General features: G+C 42.2%; 1 protein-coding gene and 1 long non-coding RNA gene across 5 annotated transcripts in view; one reads left to right on the top strand and one right to left on the bottom strand.

The window, feature by feature from the left end:
- Positions 1 to 15,769, bottom strand: part of RAPGEF5 (Rap guanine nucleotide exchange factor 5) — a 221,612-nt gene that overhangs the window by 72,061 nt on the left and 133,782 nt on the right. For 2 of the 3 annotated variants that reach the window (XM_077122145.1, XM_077122151.1), the window contains one exon: positions 10,284 to 10,361. The exons of the other annotated variant lie outside the window; for it this stretch is intronic. In XM_077122145.1, coding sequence (XP_076978260.1) covers positions 10,284 to 10,361 — 78 coding nt within the window. The remainder of the gene's footprint in view (positions 1 to 10,283; positions 10,362 to 15,769) is intronic. 3 annotated transcript variants of the gene reach the window in all.
- The window catches only part of LOC143650870 (uncharacterized), a 90,779-nt gene that overhangs the window by 23,329 nt on the left and 51,681 nt on the right, over positions 1 to 15,769 (top strand). The window contains exon 2 of one of the 2 annotated variants that reach the window (XR_013159700.1): positions 14,505 to 14,636. This is a non-coding gene — a long non-coding RNA (uncharacterized LOC143650870). Of the gene's footprint in view, positions 1 to 14,504; positions 14,775 to 15,769 lie in introns of those variants that run through there. The other variant, XR_013159701.1, reaches the window with a different exon arrangement.

Below are 15,769 nucleotides of genomic sequence, written 5' to 3'. Positions count from 1 at the left end.
TATGTCATAGTATATTTTCCATTTTGAAACCTGGTTAAAAAGTAAAGAAGAGAAAAATCAATGTATGAAGGGAAGTAGGTGTAAATTTTCTAAAAATTGCCCTAAAAACATAATGGCCCTGTGCATTCTATCTGGCTCTCAAGGAGGAAGATTAAATAAATACCTCTCGACTTAACTCGTCCTGAAAACGAGCAGAAGTACCATGGTGGGGGGAGTCTGTGTATTAAACTTTATTCTGGTGCACTGGAGGGTATTAGCAAGGATTTAGTGTAGGGCTTAGGTTGAGGTCTGTGTATAAACTTTATTGTTTGGCTAAGAATAAAAATATTAAGAGAACTAAGCATACAAAATATGTTCAATCAAGCATGATGTTCTAGTAAAGGATTAAAACACTTAATTTTCAATCATTCATTTAACAAAAATGAAGCCCTCCTTTGGTTAAGGCATTGGGCTGGGTACCGAGTAGAAAGCAAAGATGACAAGACCCTTAAGTGACAAGTTAATAGGCTCCACAACAATGTAACTATAACGTGGTGGATTCCAGGAGATGACGCAAAAGTAGAATCGATGGGTCTTGAGAGACAAAGAGGACTATGGGTGATTGAGAGGACAAGGGTGCCCTGTAATGGGACAAAAACGGTAGGAGAGAGGGGGAGCCATGAAGATGGAGATAAAAGAAGGGAAAAACAGAGAGCTGGAGGAAGAGTACTCACAGACAAGGAGAGAGCACGAGACGTGTGGGAAATCTCCTTGCAGAGACTAGGAAGAAGCAAAACCAACATAAGCCAGACGAAGCATGAGATGAACAGTACATCAGGAAATCCAAGGAAAAAGTTTGCCTGATATAAAGTTTACAGATGATAAATCTAAGGAAAAGTGATGACTAGATCACTTCCCACCCTCAAGAGGTGGGAAACGGAGTATGACCACAGAGCGTGTGAGTGAATGAGGAGGAGGCAGACAGAGCCAGGGAGGACCACTTCCTGGGAATTTCCTGCTTGAAATTCTTTCCCTCTTTCTGCTTGACAAAGCGAAGGAGTCAGCCTGGAAAGGCTGCATGGTGGGAAAAGGCACCCAGAGGGGGTGGGGCTGTTGAGAAGAGCTGACGGGACTGGAAACACTGGTGGAGGGGCTGGGCTAGGAAATGAAGGAGAATTCCCCCCTTACATTCTCCACGGAGAGAGAATGGGTAGAGACACAGAAGAAAAGTAAAGTAGGGAATGAGGAAGTGGAGGCAGATCATGTTAGATGGCCTCTATCTTCTTGGAATCAAGACCATCTTCTGGCAGGAAGGGATGTGGGCAGAGATGGAGGCCTGCAGAGAATAATATTAGTGGAAACGTAGCATCAGAGAGTGCCACAGGGGATAACCAACATGTGAAAAAAAGGACTGCTCTTTTTTAAGGGTTTATGACTTCTGCTACCATGCTCAGAGCCCGAGAGGGGAATGGGAAAAGACGAGGCCCATGCAGTATAAGGGACAGCAAAGGGGGAAAGAACAGAAAGGAGCAGAGAGATGGGTTCTGGAGTGGCACTCAGCGCATCATGCATACAACTCGGCACCAGGAGTGCCTGTCTGGTTAGGAGAACAAGGGAGCCTAGAGAGGGGTTGATACACTGGGGAAACTAGGAAGGGTGCTGAGAACAACCCCTACGTGGGCTAAAAGAACAGGCCAGCTGGTAGAGGAGGAGGCAAGAAGAGCAGGCCTTGATCAAGGAGGCAAGCATCTGAGTGGCGAGAGGGAAAAGAGAAGACTGCCGGCAGCTGGCGTGGCACCGTCAGCTAGGCCTGGGCGCTCTCCGGTCGGAATGAACAATTTCCCAGAACGGAGACACCAGGCAAGGCCACTCTACAATCATGACGGTGCAGGACAGAAAAGGGCCAATCTGTACGCATGTCTGAACACATACAAAACATGAACCACATCCAAACCACAAAAATGACCAAACATGCCCCTATCCTGGCTAAAATGAATGATTGTTGCTTCTTTACCAAGTACTGCTTTAGCCTCACTCTATCTTCTTTCCTTCTAACATAAGGTTTGTCAAGACACCCAGTCATAGAAACACCCCACTTCCTGACAGAATTCAATGCAAAGCAAAGCCCTGCTTCCTTAAACCCTCCTCCAATCACCTGATACAAGCCTAAGTCCCACAATAAGTCCTTTCTCACATCCTCCAATGTGAGGTCTCCTCGCTGCAAACCATGATGAACCCAGCTTGTTTCAGTAAAAGTGTGCTCCTGCTGGTCTCCGACAGGAGAGCACTGACCATGGAATAAGATGCCACTTGGTCAGTGGTATGAAGTGGTGTGGACCTGGTGGTTATCAGGGTTAAGGACAAAAAGCATATCCTCATCAGGCTGACAAGAGTCAGACACAGGGAAGTTCCTGAAGAGTGACACAAGGAATAGGGCCAGAAGATGGTGAGGTCAGAGCTAGAGAGGAAATTAGGAGAGCCTCCTGGAGCAGAGGAAAGAGAACGTGGCACAGTCCTCAGGAGAGAAGGGGCTTCTGTAGGGGCAGCAATGCCCTGGAGGACGCAGTAGGGAATGGGTTCCCATAAGGCACCATGGCCGGCCATGCCTCTGTCAGTGGCGCTCAGCCCTGGGTTTGTACCCCTTTCTCACCTTCAGTGAGAATATTCTCTCTCACCCCCACCCACATGTCAGCACAGGGACCTGCCGGAATCAGTCTCTGTGGCTAATATCTTGAAGAGATGGAAGGAGGGACAAGGAATTCCAACAACTTGGCCAGATGGATTCTTCATATCTTTGCATATGGGGACCTCTTGCAGGATGGGGGATGGGGGTGGGTGACAGGAAGAGCAGAAATGGGTAGGTGTCTGCAGTTGAAAGCAAGAGGATGAGTGATAAGAGGGAAAGGGCTCTGAGCTCAGAATCCTGGGACTGTGTGAACAGGGCTGCTCCTCATCTTTGCTCCATTCTTTTTTCTTTCTTATGGGGCACTGCCATATTGCCTGCAAATTCTGAATGAGTAGCAGAAGGAGTAGCTTCAATTTACTTTAGATTAACTTCTATTATCATGATCAACTTTTGTACTTCTAAATCAAACTTCCAATCATTGTTTTTTCATTTATTCACGTACAAACATACTTATTTTCAGATAAGTTATAGGTAATAAAAATATTGAGTTTTTAAAAGCAAGGTGAGGAACTGATGCTCTAGTTTAGCACATCTTAACCAGTACCGTTCCAAACCAAGTTTCTAGCTGTATTTATATTTTCACATATCACGATCACCAACTAAGAAGAAAAAAAGTGATTACTGAGGGATTTCTCAGGACTGCTAGAATTGTCACAATCAGAGAAAATGGGAAATCTTCCTCACCCAAGTACTCTCAGCCAGCAGCCGCTGGCATTTTCGAAGCATCATGCTCTTGCTGCTCTGTGGGAATTCACTCCTAATAGGCTTCCCAACCAGGGGCCACGGATGGACTTTAGGGACTTAGAACAACCTCTGAAAGTACACACTTTTTAAATGGGTAAGCTCATTTTTCTAGGGAGAGCGTTGAGAGTCTTCAGTCTCACTGAAGTCTAAGAACTCTGAAAGATAAAAGCATTATATAAGGGGGAGCCCACACTTACCACCCAGGGAGCCTTCGTGGTTCTGCCACTCACACCCACCAGTCCAATGAGATACCCGCAGAATGCTCGTTGGCCAGGCGTGACAACTGTCACCTGGCCCTCTGCTGCCTCTTTCTCTTTTCCACTAAAAGAGGACATCTCCAGGGCAGGGACTGTGCCTTCTGTTTCTCTTCCTTAACACCGCCCAGGGCCTGGCCCCCAGTATTCACTTGATAGGTGTATTGAACACACAAATTCATGAGCAAGCAAGAGAGTGAGTGAGTGGCTTATCTTTAAGAGACAGAATTCTATCTCACATGGCTCAAACGTCACTCTTTTCTGTTCCCACTCAGTCACTTTTCTGGTACAATGCTTATTATTCAATAAAATTGTATTTTTTAACCTGAGTGTTATAATTCTTTATTCCATCTGTCTGAATTCCATTAAACTAAGCTCCCCAAAGCCAGAGGCCATGTCGTCAATACAACACTAAGAAGGCATTTGCTAAATAGTATTGTCAGCCATGAAAAACTGGGGGTGGGCACAAACAGGACAAACTGTGGGCTCACTGGTGCATTGGGCAAGATGGGCCTTTCATTCCCTCTAGTCTTCCCTCTGTGCTCCACTCTGCTCCAATCAGTATCGTCAACGCTTTCCATGCAGTCCAGAGCTCTACAAGGATGGTACAGATAGCACCCAAGAAGCTTTCAGTTGGAAAAACAGGATGGATCTCTGGCAGTCAAGAAGTCATACAAGTAGCACAAGTGCCAATGCTGTTTTCCCTCAAGTCTGTGAACACAGTAACTGAAGATGCTAATTTACAGAAAGTCATTTATAGCCAATGGAGGTTATGCCTCCTTTCTTCTCACAACTCTCTTATCCTCTTTTTCACCCCCCAAACTTCACTTCAAGAACTGCCTCCTCTGGGAAGCTCCTGCTGGCCTACAGCCTGATCTGGTTGATTCTTTTCTGTGACCTTACGACACTACATGTGCTCTTCCTATCGCAACGAGGAGGTACTTACTGATAGACTTTTCTGTCTACCTTCCAGACTGTAAGATCACTATATCTTCTTCAACTATGAATTCCTGATCATCAACCAGCTCCTTCACATCACACATGCTCAATGAACACTCATTGAGTGCATAAATGAACAAGAGGATGAATAGATGATTGTGCATTTTTAAAGTGAAAGTTCAGAGAAGAATACCTTAAAGCCCAAAGAATGTATTTCAAACGGTGACGTTGGATGGGGCTGAAATAGGGGACATTTTCTTCCTTAGGGGGGGTCACCAAACAGCTCTGCAACTAGACCATCAACTTAGAGAAAACACTCAATAGATATGATTAAATTTAAAAGTATAAGGCAAGAGGTTACATAGAAGATCAAAATGACTGTCCTTCAAACAAGATCTTGGCCTGAGGGTGGTTCACATGAAAGGCACCTGTGAGATAGCCTGGGAGTTGGAGACTATCTAAGGTAATATATATTAATTTGGGGAACTATTAAGCATCACGCAAGTGTTCGTTATTAGACTATTAAAAGCTAATGTAATTTTTAAAAATATTTTTATTGACACATCTTCACACACATTCAGTCTATACATGGTATACAATCGATGGCTCACAATATCATCACATAGTTGTGTTTTCATCACCATGATCATTTTTAGAACATTTACATCACTCCAGAAAAAGAAAAAAGAAAAAACTCATACATCCCATACCACTTACCCCTCCCTCTCTTTGAACACTAGTATTTCCAGCTACCCAATTTACTTTACCCCTTACCCCCTCCATTATTTAATTACTTTTTTATCCCTATTTTTTTATTCATCTGTCCATCCCCTGGAAAAAAAGGAGCATCAGACACAAGGTTTTCACAATCACACAGTCACACTGTAAAAGTTGTATTTTTATGCAGTCTTCTTCAAGATCGAAGGCTACTGGAACACAGCTCAACAGTTTTAGGTACTTCCCTCCAGCCACTCAATACACCATAAACTAAAAAAGGATATAATGTACAAGAATCATCTCCAGAGTAACCTCTCAATTCTGTTTGAAATCTCTCAGCCACTAAAACTTTATTTTGTTTCATTTCTCCCTTTCCCCTTTTGGTTAAGAAGGCTTTCCCAATCCCATGATGCCAGGTCCTGGCTCACGCCTGGGAGTCAGGTCCCACATTGCCAGGGAGATTTATACCCCTGGGAGTCATGTCCCACGTAGGGGGTAGGACAGTGAATTCACCTGCCAAGTTGGATTAGAGAGACAGGCCACATCTGAGCAACAAAGGAGGTTCTCTGGGGATCACTCTTAGGCATAATATTAAATAGGCTTAGCCTATCCTTTGCAGGAATGCATTTCATAGGGCCAAACTGCAAGATCGAGGGCCCAGCCTATGGATTTGGTTGTCCCCACCACTTGCGAGAATATCAGAGATTCTCCAAATGAGGAGGTTAAATATTTTCTCCTTTCTCCCCAGTTCCCCAAAGGGACTTTGCAAATACTTTATTTACTGCTCAAATTACTCTGAGATATATCAATGTATCACAGTAATCTGGACAAAGCAACAAAATCTCACGCCCTATTCAAGATTCCATGTACTTACGGTGCTCAACTAAACTGACCATACAAGAAAAATTAGGTAATGCACTAAAATGAATAAAAATTTTTCACCAAATACACATCTCTCCCCTTGGTCTCACACAGAAGTTGAAGTCATAAAATGTGAACAATATGATCCTTTACCCTGTATTCGGATGCACCTGAGTCTATCCAGACCAGCTTTATTTATATCTCTAGTTGAAGTCCAATCTGTTTTTCAACTTTTTAAATAGTTCCTGTATGGGGAACTGCTGACTTTCATAACTTCAGAGCTCTGAGTCTCAAGTGTCACAGAAATGCCCAAGGTTTCTGGGGATGATCTGGTTATACAAAAACAGCTCGTTATCTCAGAATTTAGAAATAACAGTCACAGCTCCTGAATATACGTGACTACTGTAGAAAGCTTACAAACTAGGACCCTTTACAATAGACCCCAACCTGATAACCCATGCTCTTGATGTCAGTTCACTGAGTTTGTATATTATACTTAGTCCATATTAGTGAGGCATGATAATATTTATCTTTTTGTTTCTGATATTTCATTTACATACTGTCCTTAAAGTTCATTCACCTAGTTGCATGCCTACTAACTTCATTCCTTCTTGCTCAGTAGTCACTGTATGTATACACCATAGTTCCCCCTTCCTTCCCTCACTCATTGTACCCTTAGGCCACCTCCATCCATTGTGAATCCAAACACTTAAGAGCTAATGTAATTTTAACCCACAGTGGTAGAAGTACCACAACTCAAGAATTAAGACGATGCTATTGTCATATGCAACGAACAGATGGCCAGGAATGGGCAACAAGGAAGGAATCAAGCTATGACCAGGCAGATAAATCTATAATAAAGATTAAAGTTTATTGAGGGTTGATCTCATATCAGGCAAAGCTAAGAGCTGAATATCCATTATTTTATCTCATAATCATAACAAACCCATGAGATAATAATCTTAAAATCCCTATTCCACAGGTAAGAAGACCGAAGCACAGAGAGAGAAAGGAACTTGACCAAGAAAGATCAGAGTGAGAAAGTGGTAAAGCTGGGATTGAACCCAGACAGGCTCAACTCCAGTGTTCCTAACCAGTACCATCAATGTCATCTATGGATGGCCAATGACATATATTATAGGTTAGACCCTCAAAGAGAAGTTGATTTATCCTGGTGCTGATATCCAAAGTATACCAATTGATCAGTGGGTCCAGCCACAGACTTATCTAGAGCATGGCTTGGCTCAAACCACGACACCAGTCTTGAGCTCTGGCTGTCCTGTCCAGTTTGGGAAAGCCACTAAGGGTCCCTACTGTAGTAGCAAAGGCTGAGCATGGTGTTGGGGTCACAGCTAAACCAGCTCAGATCAGGGCAGAGCTCACGACTCAGCAAAGGGAAAACGAAGCGCTGACAGGAACTGAGGCAGCAATACTGTTAAACACAGCAGGGACTGGGGGAGGCTGTGTGGCTGTGGGCCCCTGTGCCTATAAAATTTGAGTACACGAGACAGGCCAGTGCAGGCTGGAGGAGGCAGGGCTGCCAGAGGACAATCTGCCTTGGATGGGACGCGCTCAGGAGTGGGACAAACACTGAATTGTAACTTTAAAATGGTTAAGTGTATGTTATATGAATTTCAGAAGAAGAACAAGAACAAGAGTAACTGGGCAGAGAGGAGGCTGTGGACACAGGGATCTGCTGACCCGGGGTGCTGGCATCTGCATCAAGGAGCCTTGGGGTGGGGGTGGGGGGCGGGGGTAGGGGTAGCAAAGAACGTGTCCTGTGAGGAACAGTTTACGAAACTGGAGAAAAGATCATAAAATGGGAGTAGGCTATTTCAATTCTCTGAGCCACTTGGCCCTTTGGGTCCAGAAAGAGAGCCTTCCATCAGTAGCTGGCGAGATAAAGGAAGCTAATTACAGTTCAACTTAAGGAATTGACAATGGAGGTGGAATGAGCCCACCAATGACAATCTAGAACAAATGAAACTAGTTCTTCATTGAGGGTGGGGACTAACAGCCTTTCCAACACTAAGATTTTCCAACATTCAGCTGTCTTGATTTCACTGTTCTCACAGAAGCCCAAAGTTGCTGGTTTTCCTAAATAGGAAAAACACACAGGATTCAGAGGCTGGGTATCTCATCGCATCTTGTACTATGGATATTGACACACAGCTCAGCAAACCAAACTACCAATGCCCACATCTATTCTTGGACTGCAAACGTGGGTACCGCAGAATTGGAATAGCTGTCTGAAAAAAGAAGTCTCTTTTGGCCAAAAACAATTTTGCTTGAGAACAGCCTTCACGGTATTTGCTGACAGTGGCCCTCATGATTCTTTCTTCTCATGGAAAAAAAGTAAACAGATCTTTAAGAGGAAAAAAAGGTCAAAAGAATACTGCTGGCTGGCAAGATAGAACTGATTAAGAGAGTGCACTAACGGAAAGATTAAGTAGGCAGATACGTGTCAAGGTGAGCGGTTTAGATTTGCCAGATTGCACTGCGCTGGACTGACAAATACATCTTGGTACAGGCTACCCTGGCAGAAGGAGAGTATTTAAATAATGATGATTTATTCATTTTTCTTTATCCCTCACACATATTATTAAGATTAACAACTAAAATTAGAGTGTAAATAGTATTAAAAGGATTCGGTATCCCAAAACATACAAAATCTAGTTAAAGTCTGATCTTTCACAGGTGTGAAAGCAAACACAAGTCATTGTGGAACTCCACCAAGGTCCCACAGAAAACCAGTAAACGTGGCTGGATAGAAAACTTCCGTTTGCTAGAGAAGACCTGTATTTATTAAATTTTCCTGCTTCTAATGATTATCATATAAAACAAGTTGTCTAGGAACCCTAAAACTAGGGTAAGACTAGGAATTCAATCCCGGGACCACCTTCAGCTAGTAAATCTTCTGAACAGTAAAATAGAACGAGATGGGAATAGACAGTACTATCTTGAAATAGACAGTGGAAAGACACTGACCAGCTACAGGTATATTTAAATATACCATATTAGCTTGATGGATCAGTTCAGATATTGTCAGAAAAGAAAGGCATACTCAGCCAGGGTATTGAAAGCAGTAAAGGAAGGGACTATTTGCAGAAGGATGGGTAGGTTTGAGAGAACTAACCAAAAATGGTGAGATAGCCATGGACTAGTCCTTGAAAGGGCAAGGGAAGGCGTGAGTGAGCACTGGATCTGGGTGGGAGCTGCAGTCATGCTCACTGCCAGACTGCAGGAGGAAGCAGGTTGGAAGTGGGAAGGAAGGAGAATTCTGACGGCTCTGATCTCTAGCCCATATCCTCCCCAATGGCCAAGTCTATTTGGATCCAGAGGGCGAGAGATTCAGTCCATTGGGGTCATGGCCAGCACAGAATGGAGCTGAGAATGAAGACAGAGAAGACCCATACATGTCACATTTCATAGTCTCCAGAGAATCTTGTGACAACTTGTCATTAAAAGATAGGCTCTACTACACAGGGTCATGAAGTCCATCTTCCTACTGTCAGGAAAAGAATTTGAAAATCTAAAACCTAAGTGAAGTCTAAAAGAATAGGGTTTGTTAGTATCTCCTACTTGACTTAATCCCATTCCTGCATGCCCTATGGTCTCAACACCTTTCCTTGTCTAATACAGCAGTTCACTGCAACTCAGGCTCCTATGCCTTGTTCCACAAGCAACACTTTCCCTGCGACCTTTGAGAGTAATTATTCAATCACATGCATGTAAATTGTTTTCATCATAAGAGTTTAAATTTTTATTAAATCTTTCCCAATGATGCGTCTAGTTCCAACATTCAAGTCCTTGGGTGATGACCAGATTTGGGGGTGGGGATGGACGGTAAAAGAGGGAGGAGAAAAGGCAGGGCCAGTTCCACTCTGATATTAGCTCCATAAGAACAGGGGCTTGTTCTGTTTGAATCTGGGCAAGGAGTCTGCAGCTCATCCACAGCAGAAATGGTGCTTGAATCTGATTCTGGCATCCTTCGAGACACTTCCTACTCAGGGAGAACCCTTTCTCAGAGACAGGCTGAGGTCACAGCTGTAGTGGGGGCATCGCACTGCACTGAGAGGACAGGGCTAAGGGGTTTATCTTACCAGAGTCAAGTCCTGGGAACCACTTAATAGCTGTGTGCCAGCAGGCAGAAATAGGCTCCTCATGCCCCAAAGCATCACCTGAAAAATGAGGCAATTATACCTCTGAGGTGGTTTTTGAGCATGAAAATGATAATGTATGCAAAAGGTCTAGCAAAGTTTCCAACACCAATGACTGGATAAATCTAGTTTGTTTAACAATCCCTATGCCTCATCATTTCCCTTCCACCATATCCATGGCAGTGACAAGGTCCATCTCTCTCTATTTCATGGATAATAACAGTTCCTAATCAGTACAAAAATTAAGCTCAGAGGATGGCAGCCCTTCAAGGAGCGTATGACTTGAATCGAATGGAGCCATATCCACCAAAGTGGATTGACCTGCGTAGATTTGTTCTAGACTTGCTACTCACGAGCTGGGCAGTTTTGACTGAATTGCTCAATCTCTCTGAGCATCCGTTTTCTTGCCTGTATAAATGGGATAATACTTTCCTTAGAGATGGCTACGAGTGACCAAGACAGAGAAAGCCCTCAATAAGTGCAGGCAGAAAAACACACGAAATAGATTGTAGCTGGCATCCCAAAACACTAACATCCAAGTGTTACAAAATCAGATTTATATCAGGGCCTCGCTGTAACTTTGCTCATATGTGTGTATGTAAATATAATTCATATTTAAAGAAATACCCACAAATAACATAACATCAGTGCTTTGCAGTGCACCCGAAGCAGCTCCTGACAGGGTTGTCTGCACCGCTGAGTGCCAGAGGCAGTCCGGGAGGGAGTTCATTTTGCAGCTGGAAAGACGACGGAGCCATGCCCTCCTGCCAGAGGAGGACTGGGCATGAGGACATGCGTGACTGTCCTGCAAGGCAGGTGGTGTCTGTCTGCACTCGCCTACAACCCCAAGTCTCACTCATCAGGAAGCCAGAAATCCCTGGCGACCAAAAATCAACAGGAGGGAGACGACGAAGTTCCATTATCTCCGATTCTAAAATGTTTTAAATAAAATTTCAAGGGTCAGTTAATACTTTGGGCGGGGTTTTTGATTACTTGTGAGAGAACAGTTAGCATCTTTCAGTGTCAGCATGTTTAAAGTATAAACAGGATGAAAAAAACAGGTGGCAGCAGGGTGGCTCATCAGCCAGGGTCCGTCATTGCTTTCTGCCACTTGCCTGTTGCGATATGGTGGTCATTTCATTCTGCTCAGACTCTGAATAGCATGCCCTCGTCTGGGTGAGGTTAGCAGCCCAAAGAGAATCTGAGAAAGTTCCACTGAGCTGGGAAATCACTGAGCCTCTGAACCACTTAGTACATGCCTGCTGGAGGCAGACTCTCCACCTAGCCCTGGGCTTCTCTGGACTCCAGAAACCTAGGTCAAAGAGGCCCGAGGGGACAGCTTTGTGTGCAAGATAGAGACCTATTTGAAGGTCTTTTCGAAGAAATGGGGTCGCCTCCAAAAATCTAAATTACATCCTTCTGCATTGGAGAAAAAATTGTCAGCTACCAGGGTCACTGGATAGAAACTTTGGGGCTGTCAATACTTTGAATGCATGAGTCTGTCACTCTGCAGCATCCAGGTACACTCTATTTGTACAACATGTGCCCTACTGAGTCAGTCCCACTGGGACTGCTAAACTGAGACTTGGAAAACTGTACGCTTTAGTGCTAGGAACCGCACTTATTTCTGCCTCTCTGTATTGGTATATCTTGATGGCCTTCCACATACAATACATATTATACCTGAGTTACGTATAATCTTGTTCCCGGGTTTTACAGAAATGATGGCAAAGATGAATGCTACACCAAAATATCTTCCAGTCTCTGAGAATTTTCAAATCATCTCAAATATGAGTGTGTGTTTACTTGTGTGTGAGTGAGTGTGTGTGCATGACCCTCAAGGGAACTTATTCTAAAGGGAAAATGACAATATAGATACTTTTCAAGAGCAGCTCAAAGACGGATGGAAAGCTAAGCTAAATTATGACTAGGACAAAGTCTCCACATTCTAGGTGCCGAGAAATAGTCGTCAGCTGGGGTCTGAATAATTCACAGTAGCAGTTGTATAGAAGCCTTTTAAATCCTGAATAATGAGATGATAATATGGATTTTTAAAGCAGCACCACAGCTAGCCTGGATTGATTCCTATCACTTTAGCTTCCCTCAGATTCTTCCTAGAGGATATGAAGCCCAATCATTTTTGGGAACACTTCCTGATTCAGTAAAGATTTGAATTATACTCTGAAGTTATTTTACAAAGCTATCTCTTATATCTCAACAGACTCAGAAGTGTTCTTCATGCTTAAAAAGGAAGTAAAGAAAGTTTAATGGAAGAAGTTAGAAAATAGGGGGACTTGAAGTCAAAAAACTCTGGAACTGTCTCCACATCTCTTTTATGTGTGTGAGTGTGTACATGTGGATAATGCTTGTGTGTGTGTGTGTAACTTCAGAGAGGGCAAAGCAGTAATAAAAAGGGCAGCCTCAATATTTATGCAAGTCATGGAATGAAAACTTCCTAGTTACTGTAGCAACTGCTAGATCACATGACAAGGGAGGAAGGAGAATCAAAGCATCTTAAGTAAATATTCTTGTTTTTTTCATGTTTCGTACACCCCCTGGTGTTTTTGGAGAGGCAGGCCTTCCGCCTCTCCAGTAGTCTTCTCAAAAATGTCATTTCACAGTTTGAAATGAAATGGGAGAAAGGTAAGGCACTGCATCACTCCTGTGACATTGTATAGTTACAGAAATTTGGTATTAAAGTTGAGAGAATTTAAAATGTAAGAAATATCGCTAAACTACTTAAGAGACTAACAAACAAACCAGGAGGCAAAAAGGAAGAAAGATGGTTAAAATGAGATAAAAATCATTTTAATTGCCTTGTGGTAGATTCCAACCACACCCCCTTCTCTGGGTTGCAGAATAGGTGTGGAGGGCAGAGAAGATTAAAAAGAAATAAAAATACTTAGGAGATAATAAAGGCAAAAAAAAAAGTCCTCTTTTCCTAACTACTAATGTGCCGATGAGGAGTAAAATTTCCCCATACAAAGCTGCCCAGGTAAGATCTTTGCACCATAAATGGTGACTCATTAAAGTCTGAAAGTTTGTGTTCTTCACAAACTTCTCTTCACGAGCATGAATTCTTCCAAAGGCTTGTCTGCAGTTACAAACTCATGACTTGTGATGAGCCGCCCTGTCTTTTCTGTTTGTTATTTCCAGGTTAATTCTCCATGGTAGGAAACCTTTAAATGCAAACTTTAAATCTTCAATTGAACTGGAACTCTGGAGGCGGTACAACTTTGGATCCTAAGAGATTTGGTTTGAATGCCTGAATTTGGGGACACTTCAGATCGCCCACAGTTGCCTTCTCTACAGGATGCAGTTCCACAAACATTGATTGAAAGCCTACTGCTACACAATGGGGATAAAGGTTCATGTAAAATATAGGAACTGCTCTCAATGAGTAAATTCCTTATGAGAGAGACAGACATGGAAAAGATAAAATTTTGTGTCTCTTAAAAGCAGTGGTTTTAAGCTAAATTGGGGGAAGTGGCCTTATGAACCTGGCTAACAAATAATTAGGTCAGTTTCTTGGTATTTCCAAGGATACAAGGCAATAAGATTTAGCAGTTTTTAGTTTGCCATGATTTGGGAATCCCAGATATCTATGCTCCTCAGGACATTTTGAACTTAGAAAATCCATTCCAAATATTTAATGACTTGACTTCCAATAGCACTTCAATACCCTGATAGCAGAGACACTTCTGGCTGGACATGCTGGATCAGTAACCTTTCACATATCAACACAGTTTCACAAAGAATATATTTTTAGAAGTTATATCCAAGGAGTATTTTTCTTTTTTTTTTTTTAATACATGGGCAGGCACCGGGAAGTGAACCCAGGTCTTCTGGCATAGCAGGCAAGGGTTCTTGCCTGCTGAGCCACCGTGGCCTGCCCCCAAGGAGTATTTTTAGAGCATAAAAAGAAAAATGATTCTTGGGATTGATAGGCATATTCAGTCAGAGTAAATAAAGGCTACTCAAAGCTTTCTTACATAATCAGTTGGTATCCACTATAAAAGGAGGCAACATTTTCCCCAGGAGAATTTTATCATTCAAAAGTATGGATGTTACTGAATTTTGGGACTCTTCAAGTTAAGAAAGGCTAAAAGAGTGAAATATTAGGGCTAGAAGAAATCTTCAATCTTTCATTTCCTAATTTTATAGATGAAAAAACTGAAGTTCTCGGGTGCACAGGTGGCCCAGCGGTGGAACGCTCCCCTCTGCTTGGGAGACCCAGCTCCGGACACCCAAAGGAAAAAAACAAAACAAACAAACAAACCCCTGAAGCTCTGAGAGGTAAAGTGACTCACCCAATCTCTGTATTCAACATATTTAACTTGGGAAGAAGTTTGTTAACAGAATGTTCATTCTTCCAGAACAAAATGACTTTTTTTTTTACTCTAACAACAAAATAGTAAATTAACTAAAAAATTATTTGCATAATCAAGAAATCTTACTTTTACACTATAAAAATAACTCCCAGCTATATTAAGGACCTGAGTGAAATGTGCAGCTCTAGAAGAAATGGAAGAAAATAAAATTGAGTATCTAGTCACAGATTGGGGAGGACTCTAATTTTAAAGGTAATTTTTCAAATTGCAACAAAAATTCAATCAATGGTTTTGCTCATAAATGTGTAAAAAGCCAACTAAATGATTGAGAAACAAACTGGAAAAACTATATGCAACAAATATAACAAAATTTCTTCCTGAGTATAAAAAGAGCTTATCTAAATCAATAAGAAAAGTCCCAGTGGAAAAAATGGGCAAAGGAGGTGAACAGATCATTTATAGAAGAAATATAAATGGATTGATAGACAGCTGATCAAATAGTCAATCTCACTAGGAAATAAACATGAACTTGAGCAAGAAAATTCCCCTCTTCCCCTGCTACCAGCAATCAGGCAAAGACAGGTAGCTTCTCCTACTAAAATTCAAAATGCTCAATGGGGGTGAAGGTGGGGGTGAGGGCATTTCAAAGCTAGTGCTTTCATGGAGAGTTGACACACGTGAAAACTGGCAGAAGCTTTATGGGAAGTAGGGGAGCAAAAACACAGCCGAGATTAACATGGTTCATAAGTTCATATCTGTAATTAGCAATTGCTGTTAAGAATTTATCTCAAGAAATATAAACTTAGATAAATATTTTTGTATGGAGATGTGCATGACAGATAATTTTTAATAGCAAATTTTGTGAAAACATATTTGTCCCCAGATGAAAGAATGATTATGTAAAGCACGTTATGGAAACATGAGGAAAGCTTCATGATTATACAGAGTGTGTGTGTGTGTGTGTGTGTGTGTGTGTGTGTGTGTGTAGTGGATAGTTATTGCTAAATTTTTCCTGTCTTCCTTGCAGCTTTCTATTATTTCTAAATTCTTTACAAAAGGTATAGATTGCTTTTACAATTAGTAAAACAATTTTAAACA

The sequence above is a fragment of the Tamandua tetradactyla genome, chromosome 1 (assembly GCF_023851605.1).
Source record: "Tamandua tetradactyla isolate mTamTet1 chromosome 1, mTamTet1.pri, whole genome shotgun sequence".
Taxonomy (NCBI): Eukaryota; Metazoa; Chordata; class Mammalia; order Pilosa; family Myrmecophagidae; genus Tamandua; species Tamandua tetradactyla.
Note: the sequence above shows the minus strand (reverse complement) of the source record. Positions and strands in the feature narration are given on the sequence as shown.